Consider the following 24,309-nt stretch of genomic DNA (forward strand, 5'->3'; position numbering starts at 1 on the left):
ATAATGAGCATTGTTTTTATGCCCAGTCCATGTCCTCCTCAGTGTATGGCAGCTAATGGCATTGCAGGTTTAATTACTTTATTAAATTAGTAAAAGCACATGTTACCTATAACCTTTAAAGGTACTGCACCTGATTTTTGCTTTCTTGAAAATGTGAAAAACAGAACTTGTTCATTTGTTTGCAGTCGTCCAAATGTATTACTCATCTTATTCCTTATGGTCATTGATGTTATCAGATGTATCAGAACAAGTGTAAGACCACACAGACTAGTATAGTATACGTCCATCACTATTGAACCTGCCTAGATGACTGCGGGATTATGCAATTATACAGCCACATGGTGAAATAAAAGAAAGTTTAATTTACTGTTGAAAATCACAACAATCACAATACAATTTAGTATCGAGTCTTTTCATTAGTTCAAAATCGAGTTTGAAATATTTGTATTGTCTCAACACTACTCAGGGGTAGTTCAGACAATAACTTGACATTTCCAGAGCCCTGAATCCACATGTATGTAATGTCATGTGATTGTGTGGCGCTCATGTATTACAGGATTGTGGAGCGTGGATACTACAGTGAACGTGACGCAGCTCATGTCATCAAGCAGATTCTGGAGGCCGTAGCGGTAAGAGCACACACCATGACTTCACTGACCGCACACTTGATGCCTTCACTGTCCACACACAATGCCTTCACTGACCACACACATGATGCCTTTACTGTCCGCACACTTGATGCCTTCACTGTCCACACACGATGCCTTCACTGTCCACACACATGATGCCTTCACTGTCCACACACATGATGCCTTCACTGTCCACACACGATGCCTTCACTGTCCACACACTTGATGCCTTCACTGTCCACACACACAATGCCTTCACTGACCACACACATGATGTCTTCACTGTCCTCACACTTGTTGCCTTCACTGTCTGCACACTTGATGCCTCACTGTCCGCACACACGATGCCTTCACTGTCCACACACACAATGCCTTTACTGTCCACACACAATGCCTTCACTGACCACACACAATGCCTTCACTGTCTGCACACTTGATGCCTCACTGTCCGCACACACGATGCCTTCACTGTCCACACACATGATGCCTTCACTGTCCACACACACAATGCCTTTACTGTCCACACACAATGCCTTCACTGTCCTCACACTTGATGCCTTCACTGTCTGCACTCTTGATGCCTCACTGTCCGCACACATGATGCCTTCACTGTCCACACACAATGCCTTCACTGACCACACACTTGATGCCTCACTGTCCGCACACACGATGCCTTCACTGTCCACACACATGATGCCTCCACTGTCCACACACACGATGCCTTTACTGTCCACACACGATGCCTTCACTGTCCGCACATTTCATGCCTTCACTGTCTGCACACTTGATGCCTCACTGTCCGCACACACGATGCCTTCACTGTCCACACACATGATGCCTTCACTGTCCACACACACAATGCCTTTACTGTCCACACACAATGCCTTCACTGTCCTCACACTTGATGCCTTCACTGTCTGCACTCTTGATGCCTCACTGTCCGCACACATGATGCCTTCACTGTCCACACACAATGCCTTCACTGACCACACACTTGATGCCTCACTGTCCGCACACACGATGCCTTCACTGTCCACACACATGATGCCTCCACTGTCCACACACACGATGCCTTTACTGTCCACACACGATGCCTTCACTGTCCGCACATTTCATGCCTTCACTGTCTGCACACATGATGCCTTCACTGTCCACACACAATGCGTTCACTGACCACACACTTGATGCCTTCACTGTCTGCACACTTGATGCCTTCACTGTCCACACACACAATGCCTTCACTGTTTCACTGTCCCCAAACATGATGTCATTGCGGTCCCCACACACGATGCCTCCACTGTCTGCACACACGGTTAGGAAACCCAGCCTTTGTCCAGCATATGTGATATCAGAAGATGTCATCAGTTGCCAGAACATCACAGCTCATTTCCTGATGCCATCTGTAGCCCTTTGGTGCACACTGACCTGTTTCAGAAAGAGTCTGACAGATTAGGAGCAGGTTTTATACAGTTTGGTATATCTCAATCAATCAATAATATTAAGTAACTTTAGTACATGGTATGTAGGGATACAAAGATACAGTTTTCTCATGATTCAATAGGTATCTCAATACATGGGTCACAATATCTATTTGATTTCGATATGTTCTAAATTGCAGAAAACTCTTTTTTTCTGCAAATGAACAAAATATAAACACTGTATTGATGATATTAACATGAAATATATTTTAATATTACAGAATATTACAGAATAAATTATTTTAATAAATTACAGAACAACCACTGAAAAGTATTCTACATGTGAAGTGTTTCACTTCATTTTGTTCAATGATTTACAGCTCAGAATCTTTATTCAGTGAAAATAAGAATAGTGCTTTTTAGTTTTTATAATACAGTATACTCTTAATATTGCCTGACAAATTTAGAATGATATCTCCCTGTATTGTTTATACAGATTGATATTAGTCTGGTCCCCACACCCTCCGTTGCATCTCAAGCCCGGTCAGATGTGATCATGCAATCAGATTTGTTTTGTTCTGTGACATATGTGAAACGAAGGAGCTCATGTGTATGGTGTTGTACATGTGTATAGTGACAATAAATGCATTCTTTTCTATTCTATTCATTAATCATCTATGATGAGAGTTTAGTGCTTCACTCATTGATTCTGCAGAAATCCACCACGTTTTTCAGTGCCCTATGATTTTTTTTGCCTTATTTTTCTGATACAGACAGACCGTGTTTGTCCCCGATTGGCTAATCCACCTGTCAATCACACCCATTTGAAAACGGGGAGATTTACCGGTGACCAGACTCACATTTTCATCAAGTATTGAAGAAGTGTGTATTCTGGATCCCAGGCAACTCTTAATATAGGCTGCTATGTGAAATACACTGCACTGCACTACACACTATGATGAGGATTTGATTATTTATTTAGATTATTTCTTTTCCTCCAGAGTCGGACTTTCTTCTCACTACATTTACATGTCTGTGTCCACGCTGCTCTCCTTCGTCTCCAGCAGCAACAAGACAGTAGCTCCTCCCCCACACCCCCCTGCTCTTACAGAGGCACAGCACTCTCCCATGTTCTTTCTGAATACTGAAACTATATTATACGTTTACTTTTTTTATTAGATAATAAATATTAGAATATTAGATTTATTACATAAAAGGTTTTAGGGGTGAACCTACAAGCACCAAGTATATTTAAAAGGACCTGTACCTGATTTTTACCCCAGTATATTATATTATATTATATTGTGAAAGCACTTCTTAGAGTGAAAATGAGACCAAATGATATGTATTGTTGCTTCCCTAATGGCATGAGACTCTCAGCAACAGTGCTATAATATATCCAGTGCTAAATATTACTGAAAGTAGAATTATGTTTATCTATTTATGAAGAATTATTATTAAATTATAGTTTTTTTTTCTAGTTAGGGATGCACAAATCCAGCTTTTTCAGTTCTGATACAGATTTCGATACTATGGCTTTAAATGCCTGCAGATACTAGACACTAACCGATACCAGTGCAGAGACTGAAAACAGCATTTATTTTGTGTAAACAAAAATCAATATCCGATCCCGCAAATTTTTTTAGATCGGTGCCAAAATCCAATACCAGATCAGATCAGTACATCCGTATTTCTAGTTCAGTTTGTCAAAGAATCATTTAACTATTAGTTTACAGGTACATGCTACTGCTGTTTAAAAGTTGTTTTTCTTTTAAATTTGGTTCATTGTCATGCTGCATTTCTTTGAGAATCGCTTAGGTTTCCAAATTCAAAGTTATCAAAGTAATTTGGTCTCACAGCTGGGAGCCTCTCAGAGCTGCTCAGCTCAGTGATCATCCCCACATCTCCTGCTGTCTCCTTACTTATGCCTTGTGTGCTCAGAGCTGCTCTTGTGACCTCAGAGCTGGGTAAAAAAAAAAAATACAGTTCTTTATTGATAGATCCAAATGTTTTTTTTAATATATATATATATATATATATATATATATATATATATATATATATATATATATATATATATATATATATATATATATATATATATATATATATATATATATATATATATATATAAATAATAATAATATTGAACGTTTATTGAACATAAACGATATACATTTTCAGGACTATAAGTCGCACTTTTTTCATAGTTTGGCTGGGGATGCGACTTCTACTTAGATGCAACTTATTTGTGAATTTATTCAAATATAGAATTTCATCTTCATTATTGTCACACTGACAACTGCATGAGGGCACTTTTGCCTGGTTTATGAGTATGGCAGCCACACGGAAGCAGTACAGAATTGTTCAGAAGCGACACCGAGGATAAAGAATTTAATGGATTTAGTGATTTGGGGCAACAGTGGCTCAGTGGTTAGAGTGTTGGTCCCCCAACCTGAAGGTCGGAGGACTGAGTCCCGCTCGGACCAAGTTCTATCATTGTGTCCTTAGGCAAGACACTTCACCCACATTGCCTAGTATGAAAGCGGTTTGTGCGCGAATGATAGGTGGTGGTCGGAGGGGCCGATGGCGCAGATTGGCAGCCTCGCTTCCGTCATTCTGCCCCAGGGCAGCTGTGGCTACAATAGTAGCTTACCATCACCAAGTGTGGAAATGAATGAATAATGACTATAGTGTAGTGCTTTGAGATGCTTTGAAAAAGCGCATTGCAAGTGTAAGCCATTATTTGGAATGAGATCGAGAGTAAACTTTTTAGCTTGTATTTTATGCTTTAGTTATATGATTAACTGTTAATATCTTATATCAGATGCTTATTCAGTTCACTGTCTATGCTTCATGTAGCTGAATAAATATGTGTTATGTAATTGTTGATTATACATATTATAGTTAATTTGTTTGACCAATAGATGGCGCTGGTGTGTTTGTAATACCTGTAAGAAAATTTACTTGACTCGTTTACTTTTATACATTTCATATTTAATTTCTCTTTATTTATTTCCCCTTCATTTATAAGACCATAAAGGTGATAATTTTTTTATTTGGAACAATATTGTAAATGTTTAGTTTATCATAAGTGTAGTTTAAGGTTGTGAAAACTACTTTGTGTTTTCCGGCTCAACCTACTACGCTAATGCGAAGTCTTACCCAACAGAGCACTATTTAAGAAACCCCTGAAAAGTAAAATAAAAAGATTTCGGTTCACCGGTTTGTTTACTAGCAGGTGGTCTGTATATTTTCCATGCGTTCATATGCAGTTTTGTGTGTATATGTGATATGACCCAGAGCTTATGTTATATTTTATGGTAGTTTGGTAGTTCTACGGTGTGAACTGTGACGAAGAAGTAAGACCATAGTAAACATCAGTGAAAAGAATTCTCATGTCTCTCGTGTTTTTGGACAAGCCGGCATATGTTACGTTAGTGTAGTGTATCTGATTAACTGTTAATATCTTACGTAAACATACCAGACACATATTCAGTTTGTTGTCTATGCTTCATGTAGCTGAATAAATATAAATATGTTAAGTTGCATGCTGTAGTTCTGTTCAGCCTATCGTTCTCTATTTTATTGTTATTATTATAACTTGCCTTTAAAGATAAATTGTCTGTTTTTGGTCTTAGATTTTGTAAAATAAATATCCCTAAAAAATTTGATTTATAGTCCAGTGCGACTTATATATGTTTTTTTTTTTCATTATTATGCATTTTTTGCTGTTGCGACTTCCTCTCCAGTGCAACATATAGTCAGGAAAATACAGTACTTTCAATCTGGCATTCAACACACAAGTGTAAAAATGTTAAGCTTTTCTTCCTCCAAAGTCTTCTGTCTGCTCCAAACCACATGTTTTACTGACAGAGGATCGGCTGTGGACTTCTCCATTATAAAAAGACCCAAATTACCATTAGAAATTACTCAATCATGATAAAAAAGGATCAATTGTGCAGCCAGTTACATGCACAAACCTATTTTCAAAATCTTCATGCAGTAATAACATTCAATACATGCTGTGATATAAACATGTGAAAGGAACGAGTGGCTTTGTTTTACCTCCCTGCCTCTGCACTATTATGTAATCGTGTGGGAATCTCGTCAATGCCACATCAAATCTACTGTCAAAGTTGTGCCCACACTACTAACAGATGTCTTAATCCCGTTGTAGTGGATGTTGTGGTGCAGTGGGCACTCTGTTACAGTGATGGTGGGCGGGTGAGTACGAGGGGCAGTCCAGTGGTGGCCTTATGTAACAGCCTCTGCAGATTACAGGAGATTACTGGAAGCACAGGCGGCGTATGTTTTCTGCTTCCGATGTAGGTCGGCTGCTCTGCGTGCCGTTCAGATTACTCCACAGTTTGTGTTTGGGCCGTGTGGAGTGCTAATCTGTGCAACAAACATCTAGGCGCACCAACAACAGACTTACTACTGTCAAAACCCACCAACATGACAACTAATTCACTACTGTCAGAAACCACCAACGTGGCAACAAATTCACCTCCGTCTCTGTGACCACAAACAGGGCAACAAATTCAGTGTGCTATTTTCTGAGGGATATTAAAGTGTTGCTTCCTCATCAAACACATGCCTGGAGTAGCAGAAAACACTCTGTTCCACCTTGTGATGTCATGTGGTAATACAGGAAGTGCTCCACTGTTTTTAAACTCCATACGCCTACACTAGAATATTTGGATAATTTCAGCCCTGGAATTGCCAATTTCTACTAAACAAAATGTAAACTCACAAGGTGGAGATGGAGATGAAAAAAATCCTGATAATCCAGGATTACTCAAACATATATGAATAAAACAAAAGACATGTATGTTTTTGAGGAAATTCTAAAATCCGTGCAGATTGCTTTGCCTGAAATGTTCCACAATATGACATTAAACATCTACCTTACATTTATTCGATTTGAAGTGTTTTTAACTGCTATATTTATACTTTGGAAAACAGACATTTTTACGACTAGCAGGTTGTTGTCTCAACAAATATGACTTATAACTGGGCCTGGTGGTGTTTCCACTTGTCTCCTGGGAGATGGCATTTCCATAGAGACAAGCAATTGGCGGATCCTCCACTTATAAAGTTAAACTGAATCTTTAAGCAACTGCCAACATGAAAAAAATGTATGGTCTCTGCAGCCACTGACATCACAATAAATCCACAGCTACTCTACCAGTCAAAAGTTTTCACACTTTTTCATTTATGTTTCTTCTTTATTTCCATGATTATTTACAAAGTAGATTCTCACTGAAGGCATCAAAACTATGAATGACACATGTAGCAAACAAAAAATACACTCAAAATAACTCAAAATGTGTTTGCTTTGAACCCTGGTTTGCACTTTTGGCATTCGTTGACCCTGATAAGGCAAAGCTGTGAAGTGAAAACCATTTCAGGAGACTTCATCATGGGTTCATCTTAGGTTCAACAAAGCAAAGCATGGCTACTATGAGGAATTTGAATATAAAATATATATTTTTTAAAAATTTAGTTGAGTTACTTTTTTCTTTGGTTCACAATTCCATATTTCATGCTTCATATATTTGATGTCTTCTGTGTGTATATAAAATGTAGAAAGTAGTAAAAATAAAGGAATAGACAATGAATGAGAACTGTGTCCAAACTTTTAACTGGTTTCTACAACCACCAACATAAGATAAAATCACTCTCGTTACAGAAAGCACCAACATGTTAAAAAAAAAATTGACAGAAGCACCACATCTTTAATAAAGCTTTGAATAGTAATCTTATGTCTGCATCATAATGCAGTGTGATGTTATTGAGGCTATAGGGGAAGAACTAATTATATTTGCTCTAAAAATACTGCATATGATCAACTGAACTTGGGCCAGTATGTTGTTTTCATTGAATATAGTATTTTCTAAAATAACATTTTGGAACAGCTTTAGTTCCAAATTCAAAGTTATAGAAGTGTTTTTGGTCTCACAGCTGGGGGCCTCTCAGAGCTGCTCAGCTCAGCGATCACCCCTACATCTGCTCCTGACTCCTCACTTAGGCTTCTTGTGCTCAGATTGAATGAATTCTGTGATCATGGCTCCATCTTAAATACGTTTTCTGTTATACAAGTTACCAGTTGTGCAGACATCTTATATGGCATGTCCGTATGACTCAGAGTCATAGATTTTTGTAAAGAAAGGTCTCTAGTGGCCAGGTCTCTCTCAGAGCACATTACAGTTTGTAATGTTTGTAAGACTTGTGTTTAGTTTTATTCACGTATGTGTGAGCAATCCTTTACATTAGTCTTTCTATATCTCCAAAGTTCAAGGTGCTCTATTTTATTACATCACAAGGTGGAACAGAGTGTTTTCTGTTTGAGAGAAAAACTCAGCCTAAATATGCAGGATTTGTGTGTTAAACAAAACAAAACTCTGAGTATGTTTTTGATGAGTAAACCACATGATAACATAGATCAGAAAATTGCCCAATATGGGCCTTTTAAGGCACTGGCAAATTGTGACTAATATCTATTTAAACATTTTAAGAGCCCCGACTCAGGAAGCACTGACATTGCAACAACTGCACAACATACTTTGCATTGTTTTGGGCTATTAAAGTTATAGTTACTGGTTTCTGGTCTCAGAAAGTTGTGAAAAGTGCTTAAAAATTCAACATGGTGAATAATTAGGATGCTCTGAATGCATAAGCCAAGTGAGGAATAACTATGAACCACTGCAAACTGTTTAAAATGAACTAGATCTATTCTTCACATTTTGAAGACAGTAAAAGTCAGCCTCAGCAGAGCCTCCACAGACAGTGTTCAAGCTGCTCTAGGTGAAAGTTGTAGCAATTAACTGCAATCTCCCCTTGTAACTAATAAGACATACTGTATCACAATTCTCCAAAGTTCATATTGTCTGCAAAGCAAAAGTCAATATATTATGAGTGATATGATATGGCACAGACGTAGAAACAGCCACCCCCAACATGTCAATGTCACTACTGCCTAGCAACTAACAACATGATGACACATTCCAACACTCACAATATATTCTTCAAATAAAGGTATTTCTCGACTGTTTCAGCTGTGGTTTAAATTGCATATGACAGGTTAGACTACTGCCACATGAGCACTGTGTTACACACACAGAGGAAATTTCATAACTCTTACCTAGCAACCATATGGTTAACAATTAGACCTGTCATGATAAATAGGCCTACTATATCAACTCATCGTTCAATACATGGCAGATGGAACAATACATTTTGGGGCTCAATAATTATCATGCATACATTTTCTTTGCAATAATGAGGAGATTTTTGTTATTTATAAGTAACTTCTACTTTTTTTTGTAGTTTGTTCCAGGCCATGTCTTTTAATGATATAGTCTTTTTTTAAATTGTTTACTTGGATGATCTTACTATTTTGTTATTGTGTCACTAGTGTCAATATTATCACTTATAGTTATATTTCTCTGTAGCAATATATCATGTTGAAATAGTTTTTATTGTGATAAGCCTATTAACAATGGCCAATACTTGTGCACAATAGTTATGATTAGGCTAACAAATATAAATGGCACCATCCTAATTTTGTTAAATGAAGATTTAAACTGCCCTTGCGTGGCGGGATCACAATATAATCGTAATAGCTAAATATATATGTGTGTGTGTATATATATATATATGTGTGTGTATATATAAAGTAAAAAAAATACAGTACAGTCAGTTTATGTCGTGTCAAATTTGCTTTATCATTCAGAAAGTTTGATTTCATAAATCAACTCACACACAGTAACTTGTTAGATAACGGAAATGTTAAGTCGTGCTGTCGATAGTCATGAGTAATTGTAATTTTAGTGTTTTTCTCACAATAATCAGAACACATAAATATGATATCATCACATCCCTATTTGCGTGTAAATGATCCCTGCATTTTAGATGAAAGGAATTTTGTTTTAGAGCCGAATTGATGTAAAACGCTGATAAATATTTAGCACAGGTACCCACCAAACCAAGGTCATGACGTTTTCACCTTTTCGTTTCAAGAAGCAGGTTTAGTCCAAACTCAAGCTAGTTAACCCTGAAAAGAGCTCAACTTAGAGTTTTCAGTTTCACAGAGAAAGTTAACTTCAATCCTGAGTGAGTCACCACGGTAACATGGTAACAGAATTGTGTATATGTATTTTAATTAGGCTTTAATTATTTGTATCTTAATATTTAATTAATATAAATTGATTAAACAATGTGCTCCTCCACATTTCTTTATTGATACTTTGCTGCTGATGTCATCAACATTCCCTGGGGGTGTGATGCTAACTGTAGGCACTGCTCTGTCTGATGCTCTGTTACTCAAGTTAGACTTATTTTCTTTGTTTTAACACAATCTAACCATAAAGAACTGACTTAGTTGGAACTACAACAGGTGAGTAGATTAAGTATCTTATTACAGTCACAAGCTAGCAGCATCAGCCAGCAGTTTTTCAGTTAGTCACCCTCACCTTTTTTATTTGAAAATCAATCACCTAAACGGGACCCATTTTGATCACTGTCTCCTGAAAAGGTGATGTTTAAATGTTTTTTTTAGTTTTCAGACAATGTAAACACTTCATCAACCTGTGTTTGCTAATGCGTGCATTGTGTCTTCTTGGTAACTGCTAAACAACCCTGCCATAGCCACATGCAAAGTATCAATACTAAACCTGACTGATCTATCCAAAGCATGTTCCACAGTCACATGACTTCCTGTCCCTCTAAGATGAAACCCTCCTCTGATTTAGCATTGCCTTGGTGAATCTTATTTTCTGGTATTCATTGATAAAGTCTTGTGTTTTCTGCTAAATTCAGAACTTACTAACTCTGCTTCAAACCTGTTTAATGAAACAGGAAACTCTGAGTCGTCTGTCTCAGTGGAGATTAATCCTGGGTTAACTCTTAACACCAGGGTTTTTAACCTCTTTTCTGAAATGGGGCCCAAGCCATAAAACATCCAAGTTTATCTCTTCAATAAATTATTCCTCCCTTTTCCACCATTTGTCCTCCAAGATCCCCAAACATAACCCATCCTGCTGCTCCATCTCCCTTTGTAACCATCGTCCAGACAGGCCACCATGTTGTTGTGTCTGTGCTCACTTTGTTTTGATGGTCTGGGTCGCTCGGTTACAGCCTGGTGGGACAGATGGCCTCCTCCTACATTTCCCAGCATGCCCTTCTGCTCCCAGCTCACTTCCTGTTCACAGATTACAACCATACTGACCTGCACTGGGCATTCTTAGGGTTTAGACTCTCTGCAATGGTCATTCGTTAGTCCTCCAAAATCACCAAATGGGAATCTCTGTTTCCTAATGTATCCATATTGTTGTGTAAAAGTCCAGAATTTATCCAGTTGTGTAATGTTGTACTTTGCCGTGTTTCCCTGTTTTGTTTTTATCTGATTGTATATGTTATCGATTATCTGTAGAAGTTGTTCATAATGATGACGAATGTTATTACTCTAGGGCAAGGGTCGGCAACCTCTTTCATCCTTATACTGTGGCTCTGCGTGGCTTGGGAAAATAAGTTATAAGTATTTCATTGAAGTGTATTTTATTTGTGTTAGCTCTTTTTTATTGTAGTTTAAATTGGAAGATTATTGTGATCTTGAAATCTTAAAATAAAATTATATTTTATTATTTTTCGTCATTCAAAATAAGCTTTGTCGTGCGTGAGATGGTGGAGTGTCGCCAGAGTGGTTTCCAGAGGGACTGCAGGGCTGATGCTGCCCGTCACTATGGACCCCAGGTACACAAAGCGCTTCACAGGCTCTACAATGTCATTGCCAAGCTGCAGGGGGGGTGGATCTGGCCCATCACCGACATGTATAAATTTGGTCTTAGCCCAGCTAGACAAAGCTCCGGATATATAATTCCGCCGTACTTTCCATCCTGCTCTATGGTTCGGAGACATGGCCCCTGAACAAGACTCTGGCTGCCAAAGTAGATGGCTTTGATAGCAGAGCTCCCCGCACCATCGAAAATATCAGGTGGCCCCAGCGAGTTTCCAACCAGGGGCTCAGAGCTCGCACGCTCCAGCCCAGAGCATCCTGCCTGGCTGCGCAATGCCGCACCCGCTGGTTTGGCCATGTTCTCCGCCTTCCTGCTGACCATCCCACGAGAGCCATCCTCCAGTTTGACCCAAAGGCGGCAGGCTGGAAACGACCACGAGGCAAGCCCCGCACCCGATGGCTTGACGTCATTGCGGGCGACCTCCAACAACTTGGAGTCACCATAGAGGACGCAGAGCAGCTGGCCCTAGACCGCCAGCGTTGGAAAAAAACTGGTTCACCTGGTCGGCTCAACGCGTGGGGACGGGATGCCCCCCTCCCCTTTGCTGGAGCCTTAGATAGATAGAGATTCAAAATAAGCGTCACACTCGCAGAAGTCGTTATATCTGCCAAAACGTCGTGCATTTAGAAATATGCATTTGGAGTCCTGTCAATCTTCAGATCCACATATGTGTGTGAGTAGCTATTCTCCACCATGAACTATGCTAAAAATAAACACTGCTCACACTTCAACAAAGGCTTACAGTCCTGCGTAAGGATGAAAGTGACTTCGTACAGCCCTGATTTGCAGACGCTGTGGGCAGAGGTTCAGGAGCAGTCTCTGTTCCACTTCATGGATCTCATAGGCACAACACACTTAGTTGTTTATATAAAAAGTAAAGGTAAAAAAAAAACTATATATACAGTGTTGTCTTCATTTGAGATGTCAAAAAGTATTTGCGGCTCCCCGTGTTTTTTTTTCCATGGAAACCACTTCCAAATAGCTCTTTGGGTGTTAAAGGTTGCTCGCCCTTGCTGTAGGGCAATGGCATCCAATGCACAATGCCAGATTTTACTCTCTTAAACATGTGAAAAATATAACTAGTAAATTTATATTTGGTCCAAAGTTAAGCCTCACTTACCACTTATCACTGCTGATAGCCATGTTGCTAAGACTTTGTCTGTGTTGTTTTGCAGTACCTCCATGAGAATGGCGTTGTGCACCGAGACCTCAAACCAGAGAACCTGCTGTATGCTGACCTGTCCCTGGACGCTCCACTCAAGATTGGTGACTAGTCACACTTTTCTCATCTAATGTTCCTGTTTTTCTGAAAGGCAATTGAGCAAACAGGACCAAGGACTGAACCAGGGCTCACAGTAGAGGACTAAACCAGATCTAAACTCTTTCAAAATGTGGGTAGGATTGGGTGTTCCATAATGTGTTTATGAAAATGATCTCACCTCATTCATTTTCAGACTCCCCTTATGTTGTTCTCAAAGCGTGTAACATGAGCAAGTGTTTTGGATTTGATTTGACTGAGATGTTTAGTGCAATTTTCTCCATTTTTAGACCATAATCTGTATGGATATAGCTACCCCATTAGCCTCCACTTTTGTCTGCAAATCAAGATATGAACATTAATAGCACACCAATCAGGTTCCTTCTCTCTCAGAGGTTGCACTTGCTAGCATTATCAAAAGGTTTGATTGACAGCAATCATAGCTCTGTGCTAAGAGTCTCAGTCAAATTAGATTGTTTGAGAAAAGATATTTGGAGAGATCTTTTACTGCCAAAGCATAAAGTATTTTAGTTTGTGTGTTGAATAAGAAATTGTGAAAGTTTCAAGTCTGTATTTTATCCCATATCAGAATTAGATGAAAAAAGCAGTATCTGCGAGTTGTGTGAAAGTCTCCAGTAGAAAAACATAACTGTCCAGTATGTACGTCTGAATTTGTCAGTTAGAACATTTTGAGCTGCAGTTACTGAACTTTTCCTTTGTATAATTGAAGAATTACCAGTTAATGCAAATTTCTTAAAAATGAGACAGCGTTGAGTCATAAAAAGTTGTCATGAAATAAAACAGGTGATATGAAGGTGTTTTTTTGTGTTAACTCAATTTTGACAAAATACACAGTGACTGCACTTTTCCTTTGTAGGGAAGAATAGGGGTAATCAGAGTGTGGTAAAAGGAATTGGACCACCCATTAGGGGCTTATATAAACATGCAAATTATGACTCAGGTGACAGTTCACACCTTAGGGTAGTTCAATGGCCACAGTATGTAACTTTTCAGCTATAAAGATTTACTAAAACAAAAACTCTGAGTATGCGTCCTTACTGTGAGTGGGGCTTGCATCTGTCCAAACCTGATTTTTATTTGGCCCAGAGGGTTGCCCCCTTCAGCTTGTTTCCATGGAAATGTTGTTCATTTGGCTTTAATTTTCCACAGTATGGCATGAAACATATCCTTCTCTATGGAGATTACCTTTAAAACAGATCCTCCTTAATGTAAACAACCAGGGTGTGCTAGTTTCTATTAAACAACTAGGGCGTGTTTGTTTCCTTTCAGACAGATACAGTTGAAACCAGACGTTTAAATACACTATATAAAAAGATTCATGGACTTTTTTTCTCACTGTCTGACATGACAAATCTTTTCCTGCTTTAAGACAATTAGGATTACTAAAATTATTTCTATCTGATAAATGCCAGAATAATGAGAGTTTTTAGACAATTTTTCATTACTTTCTTCAAAGTCAGAAGTTTTATTTCATTAGTATTTGGTACCATCGCTTTTAAACTGTATGACTTGGGTCAAATGTTTTGGATTTCCTTCCACGAGCTTCTCACAATAGGTGGCAGGAATTTTGGCCCATTCCTCTTGACAGAACTGGTGTAACTGAGCCAAGTTTGTAGGCCGCTCGCACATGTCTTTTCGGGTCTGCCCATACATTTTCAGTAGATTGAGATCGGGGCTTTGTGATGACCACTCCAAAACATCGACTTTGTTATCCTTATGCCACTTTGTAACTAGTTTGGCAGTATGCTTCGGGTCATTGTCTATTTGGAGGACCCATTTGCTTTAACTTCCTGGCTTGAGATGTTGCTTCAGTATTTCCACATAATGTTCATTCTTCATGATGCCATCTATTTTGTAAGGTGCACCAGTCCCTCCTGCAGCAAAACAACCCCACAACATGATGCTGCCACCCCCATATTTCACAGTTGTGATGGTGTTGTCAGTCTTGCAAGCTTCCCCCTTTTTCCTCCAAACGTAACAATACTCATTAGGGCCAATTTCAATTTTAGCTTCATCAGAGCACAGGACATAAATTACAATCTTTGTCCCTGTGTGGATTTGCAAACTGTTATCTGCCTTTTCTGTTTCTTTTGGAGTAATGGCTTCTTCCTGGCAGAGTGGCCTTTTAGTCCATGTTTGTACAGTACTTGTTTCACAGTGGATAATGACGCCAGACACCAGATTCAGCCAGCATCTTCACAAAGTCTTTTGTTTTTGTGTCGATATTCACATTTCAGACCAAAGCACGTTCATCTCTGGGACACAGAACCTGACTTCTTCCTGAGCGGTATAATGGCAGGACATTTCCATTGTGTTTATACTTGCGTATATTTTTTGAACAGATGAATATGGCAACTTCAGGCATCTGTAAATTGCACCCAAAAATTCACCAGACTTATTCAAGTCCACAATTCTTGATATCTTGCGATTGCGATTTCAAGTGCGCCTTCAAATACATTACATCATCATCTGAGTTTTCCCAAATTGTCTAAAACATAATAATCTTATTGTATGTAAACTTCTGATTTTGAAGAAAGTAATGAAAAAAATCTCTAAAAAATCTTTCTCTCATTATTATAGCATTTAGCAAATAGAAATATTTTTTTTAACCCTAATTGATTAAAACAGGAAACGTTTAGTCTGATTTCATGTCAACACAGTGAGGGAAAAAAAGAGTATACGTCTTTTTATATAGTGTATGTGAACGTCTGGTTTCAACTGTAGGCAGTGACTTTCAGAACCCTGTCAGAACAGCAGCAGCCTCTTAGATGGGTGACAAAACATATTAACTCTTAAAACGTGTATCCAGCTAACAGTATTAAACTTTATTTTGCAGTGGAACCTACCATAGACGACATCCCTTAAATCATATTTGTGGTTTGTGGTGCAATACCTATTCTAAGGCTATGTAAAGTGCTAAATGTAGCTGTTTTTGTTTGTCATTTCCTGAGCCTCTTTAGTTGCTGACTGTATTGTGCTGGCGTCACATGCAGTCTGGCACACAGCTTGGGGTGCCAGGCTTCACACAGGAGCACTGATAGAACTGCCTCTGTACTGGCTCTGTGTTGGCTCTGTGCTTCTGGAGGAAGATCTGGCTCTGTGCTTTTGGAGAAGAGACTAGAGTTGGTTATGTTTGAGAGCCCTCCTCCACAGTGCCCGACTGACCCACGCTCCACACACCAGCACATGCTAAACGCCCACTCTTCCTCTGCTCAGTCCCTCTCACATCTCTGGAGCTCACAAACTAAAACTCATATCGAATTGGCTTTTATTTAACTAAGGATATTTTTATGTGAATGGTTCTGCAACTTATACGTAAGAATTAAACAACGAGGAGCAGTGTGGTCTGACTCCGCGGCATGCGCTGAAACAGTGTCACGCACTGCTCCGAGTTGTTTAATCCGCTTATAAAATGGTGCCACAAACCATGTTAGTTCACTTTTAAATCTGACAACCTTTTGGCTGTCCATGGATGTTCAAAGCATTAGTAATTTCTGTTTTTATTGAAGCAAGTCCCTCTTAACAGTAGTTGATTTGTTTACCCGTTGCTAGGGTCATGCTGTGGAAGGTTACTCCCCTTCCTACAGGGGGCGGGCACTTAGCAATGCTGTCAATCAAACACTAGCAGGAGCGACCTCGGGGAAAGGAAAGAAGGCAGCTGATTTGTCTGTTATTAATGTTCATATCTAGAGTTACGGACCCAATAGCGAAATAAAAATACCACGATCATATATAGTGGCTCAACATACGAACACTATAAAGCCAATATGACGAGATAGCAGCATTTACAGAGAGAGGGGAGACAGTTTTCAAATGTAAAGTGAATTGGAGCCAGAGTCCATGGAGTCAGAAGCGCAGCCCATGATCACTTCCTATTTGGAACGTGGCTATATCCATTTACATTTATAGTCTATGAGTTATACAAAAATAATGCACTGCAGGTAGCCTTAGAATTCTCTGTGACCATGGTATAACTCTGGATATGTGGTAAAAGAATAAGCACAGGGGTTGGTAGTACTTTTCCTAAACCAATATGTGGAAACCAATACCTGAAAAGGCACCGATAGCTGATACTTGTTTCATATCGGTGCATCCCTAATTTGAGTCCTTGTTTAGCCCTAGTTTAATGCAGTCTTAGTCTTGATTTAGTACTGGTTTAGACCTGGTTTGAAGTTTGTGCAGTCTTGATTTAGACCAAATGATGAGATATTTATATGACGTAAAATGTTTCAAAAAGCTCATGCTTTGACCTGGTTTGTGGTGGTTATTGAACTAAAGTCTTGGCAGTAATGTTTGTGGATTAAGAAACCGCATTTGACAGGATCCGAATTTGACATGCATGACCCCTAAGGTAACACTGACACAGCATATTATCCACATTGTCAGATTCTATGATATGAAGTAAAATAGCATAGACTTTATCTGATAACATCTGTTTTGTTTATGGATTGATAGCACTAGTTAGAACGCAGATACTTACAGTACATGTTTGTGTTTTCAGCCGACTTTGGTCTGTCCAAAATCATTGACGACCAGGTGACCATGAAGACAGTGTGTGGGACCCCGGGATACTGTGGTGAGATGTCCTAACCTCATTCTGTGTCCATACATTCAATCTATTCTATTTGCCCCACTAAATCATCTGCCTGTCAGTGAACAGAATGGTGTATTGATATGACACAAGTTTACACGTTTTATACCAGATGCCCTCACTCCTGACTGGTCCTTTACATTCAAGCATTTTATCATTAATATGCTTTTGCATATGCCACATCGACTTTTCTTTTAACCATGTTAAATTGTTTCCCTTTCTCATTTACCTTCTTGGAGCTGTATTTGGAGTGATCCATGCATGTTTAAGCAATCTTTAATCACTTTTCAAGACATCATATTGCTGATCAACTCCCGTTTTAACTGCCACCTGTACACGCCCACAGACTGACTGTCTCCCTGTTCAGCTGAATGTCCCTGTGCGCGTGCGCAATGTGGCTTCATACACAGCGCATGCGCACATAACCCGCCTGTTTGTCCAGACACAAACAAAGCTGCCAATGCAAGTACTGCTGCAGAAAACCCACCTGTGGTAGTTTTCTCAATGCACACGTGTTTTTGAAGGAAAGGTTTTCTGTTTGCATAGACTCGCAATTCAGGTTGTATTTGGACTCCTGTGCGTATTAAATGGGACATTAAATGATTCAGTCAAGTGCAAATCAGGAGCTAGACGAGGCACTTTTGCAAAGGCGAACCTCCGCTATCGATGTGCAGTGAGTTTATGAATGATGGGTAGCGTCCTGCTCATTAGTGTGGGACAAATGGAATAGATAGAATAGAAGAGCTAAACTTACACCTTATTTCCATTCTATATGTGTATTGATCAAGTAGACATTTTATTATTATTATTATTATTATTATTGTTATTTTCATGCATATATTTATATGGTACAATCTTGAATATAATATGTTTTAGTAAAATGAGTAGTCCAACCTGTCACATGGACTTTTTTTTTTTAAATAGTCCATAGTTGTAGTGTCTTAGCTCTGGCTCAGCCCACAGCAGAGGATGGGGATGTGATCAGTTGAAGTAGTTGGATGTAAAACTGCGCTATGTGAGTGTGAGGGGATGAGTCACCCCACTCCACACACTCCGGGCCGGCCTCATTAAAACCTCTCTCAGAGCGGACGACACTATTTCACCAACACAGCTCATTTTCCATTTCTGGGACAGTCTCTCCTTTTTAATTAGATATGCAGTGTATTTATAACATGTCACGGAGCATTAATATTTGATAAATGTCTGCTAAACTAATACAAGAATCCCATGCATTTCTGAACATGTTTGTGGAGATCTAAGCTAGGGGTTGTTTTGTGAATAACCACTTTATTAGCTGTAATTGGCAAAAAAGAAAAGGAAAAAAAAAAAATTCAACCACAGTCTAAACGACAGGGATATTAAGTTAAATAGAGGGTTAGGGTACTACAGATATGTAGTAATATTAAAGAGGAGATATTTTTTGGTTGTTGCCTCATCAAAAACATGTGGTTTTAGATGTCATCCATGCATGGTTCAGTAATCTAGCTGTCTCTCCTCCTTACAGAGCCTCTTCAAAGCTCAGCCTATAAGCCTACATCACCCATGCTCCTGGACAGACATTTTCCATAGATATACAAAAGTAGGATATAAAGCAATACACTTCAACTTCACAAACCTACAGTTGTCCAGTGTGTGCTGGTAATACCAGGTGTTACAGTGGGTCAGCAGTGGCTCTGGTCTGGTACATATTGATCTTGTATCCTTGAGCAAGACATTTGTTCCACCTTGCATTGGTGTGTGAATGACTGTGTTTGTCAGTGCCTACGTGTATGTGTGTGCTTGTGTTGGTCTAGCAGTTTGTATTAGTTTGTGTTGGTCTGGCAGTTTGTGTTGGTTGCTGGTGGTTTCCGGTGGCAGTTGGCGAGGAATTCAGGCAACAGCTGCTCCGTGGGATTTCTCATGCCTGTCCATCTGGCTGTATACTCCACAGCTCCAGAGATCCTGCGGGGGAACGCCTATGGGCCTGAGGTGGACATGTGGTCAGTGGGAGTCATCCTCTACATCCTGTGAGTGTCTCTGTGCAGACACACACACTGTTAAAGGAGGAAATATGTAGTCGAGTGTAGTCATGATGACAAAAATGTGAAAGCCTCCAAAGATGATTTATGTAACTGTAGATTTGGAGGTAAAATATGTAGAAGTTTTGTGATTCTCTTGGATAAAAGATTTCTTGGATAGGATTAGGGGTATTAAATACATGTAAATAATGTACATATCAGACTTAACATTTATGCTTTGTGTGAATTATATGTAACAGCTGTTACACTTCCACTTGTTTAAAAACACCAAATAACCTTTTGGGTTTATTACCTGGTTTTAGTTGTAGGATCTGACAACCCAAGCTCATTCTGCCTTCTGATTGGATAAACGGTTTGAGAACCAAAATACAAAATGTAAACCTAAAACTACTTTTATAACAGTCAGTGATTCCCCAAATTATTTGATCTGAACAAGTTCAAAACATGTTTAAATCAGAGGACCAAAATAAGTAAGTAATGTGTTTCAAATCGTAGATATACTCTCTTCAAGATAAAGTACAGTAGCAGTACCATGCACCACTATTCATACAACCCAGTACCAAGACTAGATCTAGAGTTAGGGACCAAACGTGTGGCCCTCAGGTCAACTTTTTTGGTCCTCAGGCTTTCTGGTGAATTGGTCCACATTATCATGGGAAGTAGTTTTTACTGCTATGTTTATATAGTCTACCATTGTCACTTAAATAACTAAGCATTTTGATGTGAGACAGATCTGTTAAGCTGTGGTGGTACTTTAAAACTTTTTTTTTTTTTTTAAAGATTCACAGTATTGAGCACCAGTCTGTGGCCCTCCACATGATTTATTGGCCACCAGTATGTGGCCCTCCATGAAAACATTTTGGACCAGCTTTTTAAAATCCATTTTCTTCCCCTGATTCCTTGTCCACTGCTGCAGTCAGAAATGTCAGGATTACTTAAATATTGTGTACAAATGAAATTAAACAAAAGTACGGCAGATGTGTGTGAAATGTAAACTTAAATGTTCCCATAGTGTTCTAATGAGACCAGTAACGGTGTAAACATTACTACTGGTATAAATGTTGCTGTAATGGTTTGATGAGACTAGTAACAGTGCGCTGCTTTGTGCTTACAGCCTGTGTGGCTTTGAGCCCTTCTTTGACCCTCGGGGGGACCAGTACATGTATAGCCGCATCCTCAACTGTGACTACGAGTTTGTGTCACCCTGGTGGGACGAGGTATCCCTCAACGCCAAAGATCTGGTCAGTTCTCCTGATGCTTTTACATGAAGGATCCTAAATTCTAAGTCACTCAAACATCAATTGCCATACAACTTGCATCAATTGCCATACAACTTGCAGGTGTCTGAGCAGTGAAATTAACAATGAATTGAGAATGTATCTGTAGACAAATGAGTCCAAATGGCATTGTTGTGTAAATAAATGTGTCAATTCTATAACTCCTGACTATAATAACAAACATGAAGGATATGAACGTTAAGTACAACTGTATTTGGAACTTCAGCTCATTTAGTCCTTCATGGTAGATTAAAGTGCAAAAGGTCAGCATGTTTACTTTTTCAGGGTTAAGTCTTGTTCGATGAGGAGTGAGACTCCTTCTGAGGGAATGCTAGTTGCAGGTATGCACAGAAACCTTCTGGCAATCCTTGAAAAATGAGACAGCTCTCCTACATGACCACCCCACCACAGCAGACTGTCAATAGACAAGACAAGTGTGGGCAATAGAGTCTTTGTTTGGAGGCATTTAGTAGTAGTTTAATAGTGTATATCTATACCTGGGGCATATATCTGTTGTGCAAAAATAAACCCAGGTCTCCATAACTCTATGATAACTCTGCTGTGTGTGGGCATGTGTGCATGTGTGTGTGCACGCAGGTGAGTAAGCTGATTGTGCTGGACCCTCACAAGCGCCTGAGTGTGCGCGAGGCCTTGCAGCACCCATGGGTGCTGGGTAAGGCCGCCCGCTTCTCCCACATGGACACCACCCAAAGGAAGCTGCAGGAGTTCAACGCTCGCCGTAAACTCAAGGTACACTATGTGTAGAATGTTTATGTGCTCCAACAAGTCAACAATGCCCCCTTTCTGTGGGAAGCTTGAAAATGGTTTTGTCTGCTTATAACTTATTTGCTGAGATTGGCTATCCTTGCACAGCAAGATGAATTCTTGTGATAATGTCATTTGAAAGCAGAAGTGCTGGCTCCTCTCCCATCTCAGAGTATCAGCGTCAAATAACTGAGCATACGCACTAATAGAAAACAAACAGACTGTTAGACTGTCACATAGTGCAGGTCAGAAGCTCCTTAGGTCATCCTAAACTGTTCTTTAAGATCTCCGTTTTCCTCTTGTTCTCATGGAAGCTCTGACCAATCAGGGTGCTTTTCAAGCCATCTCATCTTAAAAAAAAAAAAAAAAAAACAACTTCAGCACAGGCAGGGGAGAGGAGATCAGACAGGAGCATAAGTGTCTTTCCCAAATACATGAAGCACTTGTATGACAGCCTGGTACCAGCGTTTATGTGCTTCACGTTTTAAAGTTAGAATCCTGTTTTCACCAGTCTTAGGCAAAGTAGTGCCAATAAACACATTTATTGAGAAAGAGATCAGCACAATCTCACCTCTTTTTCATTTAAAACATCTTTCTAATAAGTAAAAGAATGTTGGCAAATGTTCTAAATCTTTTAGGTTCAACATTGCTCTAGTTCAGTGCTTCTAATTTAATTTAATTTAATTTAATTAATTTAATTTAATTTAATTTTAATTTAATTTTAATTTTAATATTTTATTTCATTCATTAAAACAAAACAATCCGCATAACTGCATACAGTATTACGGCTTTTGTACAATTTTGTTAAGTGAATGAAAGGGCACAGAGAGAAGCAAAAGCTTATAATATCTGCCCCTTATCCACTCTGACTCTTATTCACTACATTATACAATTATTTTCTATCATGCCCCCCTATGAAGAAGAAAACAGTTGCCCCCCCACGCGATTATTATTAAATAATTTTTAAAAATTTTATTTTTTATCCTTATTTGAACTATACATATTTTTGGAACAACTGATTGAACCATTTGTTACTCAAAAAATAAATTAAAATATCATGAAATTTAATTAAATATCAAATAAAAAATGTAATTAAATAAACATCAAATGAATAAATTAAAATTAAATAAATATCAAAATAATACATTAAAATTAAATAAATATCAAATTAAAACAAGTAATTTAGCAATTTGGTACACCACCTTATGATGCTGACAGTGCTCGCTGGTTTAACATGATTTTTATGGCTAAAAAAAGAAAAAAAAAGTCTAGGCGAGCTATAATGGTCTATAATGTGCTCAGTCCTTAAAGGGTTAAGTGACATTCACAAAGTGGAATGATTGTTGTTAATATTTGCCACGTTTACGCTGAAAAAACTCTAGCGTCTTATCAGTGCGACTGAGGTGTAATGAGGTGGCGCCTTAACTTATTTGGCTTCAACTGCTCTAGTTGTTGGGTCCCTGGTCAAGACAGTTCACCTTAGGGACAACTTTAGAATAGTTAGAATGGTTGGTAATGTAAAACCTGTTGACTGTCCTAAAAGACTGTAAATATAAGAGATTCTGATCTGAATTGTAGTTCATCTAAGTGTGTGTGTCTGTGTGATTGTGTGTGTGTTGCAGGCAGCTATGAAGGCCGTGGTGGCCACCAGTCGGATGCACGAAGGCTCCAGGCGCCGCACTGACAGCTGTGAGATCTCCGCTTCTGGGACGTCCCGACAAAGTAGCATGCAGCAAGACCCGCCCTCAGAGTCTGCAGACCCCGTAGACCCCCCCAAGACCTCAAGCCCGACCACTAACCTCCAACAGGCCACACCCACTGAACCGTCACAGCCGTCAGACGAGGATACATCAGAACCAGGTGTTCCCTCTCCACCTCACGGTCCCAAACCTCAGACCGCCAACAGTGACATCATCTGCTCTAGCCCCACCCTTAACCCCGCCCCCATCAGGCCCCCACTAAGAGCCGACGGCATAAGGCCTGCATCCGTCATCCCCAAAAACTTCTTGGTCCAACCACAGAGGAGCCAGTCCGCCATAGACCCCACCCACATCACACAGACCACGCCCCCTGCAGCCACGCCTCCCAGTCAAAGCAGTCTCAGTAATGGCTTGGGCTCAGAAACAGAAGAGGGCAGACAGTAAGCCTACAGCCCCCAGCCTGCGCTATGCTAATGCTAACATCTTCTGTTTTGCTCACACTTTAAACCAGTGCCTGGTACAGCACAGTTCAGTCTGAGGCTCCTTACATGTACAGTATTATATATTATATATTTGTATTTAATGTACCATAGCCCTGGTTATGGGACCAGCCCATATTCATGTCTTGTCACATCAATCTCACAGGTTCCAGGAATCAACCCACTAACCTAACAGTAAGTGGGTGAACATCTCTAATGAAGATCATGTCAACAATGAATAAATTATGAGTTTTGAAAATATACTGCTTCAGAACTAGTGTCAACAGAAATCCTTCTGAATAAGTGCAGATTATAGCTTGTAGTTACCTTGATTTTTTTACAGAAATTTCCAC

At 39.3% G+C, this 24,309-nt stretch overlaps 1 protein-coding gene across 1 annotated transcript in view; it reads left to right on the forward strand.

The window, feature by feature from the left end:
- The window catches only part of si:ch73-60h1.1 (calcium/calmodulin-dependent protein kinase type IV), a 31,432-nt gene extending 7,511 nt beyond the window's left edge, over positions 1–23,921 (forward strand). Inside the window, exons 5-11 of the mRNA XM_033965217.2 lie at positions 557–629; positions 13,023–13,113; positions 17,628–17,702; positions 19,648–19,723; positions 20,850–20,976; positions 21,610–21,762; positions 23,400–23,921. Of these exons, the coding sequence (XP_033821108.1) occupies positions 557–629; positions 13,023–13,113; positions 17,628–17,702; positions 19,648–19,723; positions 20,850–20,976; positions 21,610–21,762; positions 23,400–23,921 (1,117 nt within the window). The remainder of the gene's footprint in view (positions 1–556; positions 630–13,022; positions 13,114–17,627; positions 17,703–19,647; positions 19,724–20,849; positions 20,977–21,609; positions 21,763–23,399) is intronic.
- Positions 23,922–24,309: the final 388 nt, after the last annotated feature.

This window comes from Periophthalmus magnuspinnatus, chromosome 4 (genome assembly GCF_009829125.3).
Source record: "Periophthalmus magnuspinnatus isolate fPerMag1 chromosome 4, fPerMag1.2.pri, whole genome shotgun sequence".
Taxonomy (NCBI): Eukaryota; Metazoa; Chordata; class Actinopteri; order Gobiiformes; family Gobiidae; genus Periophthalmus; species Periophthalmus magnuspinnatus.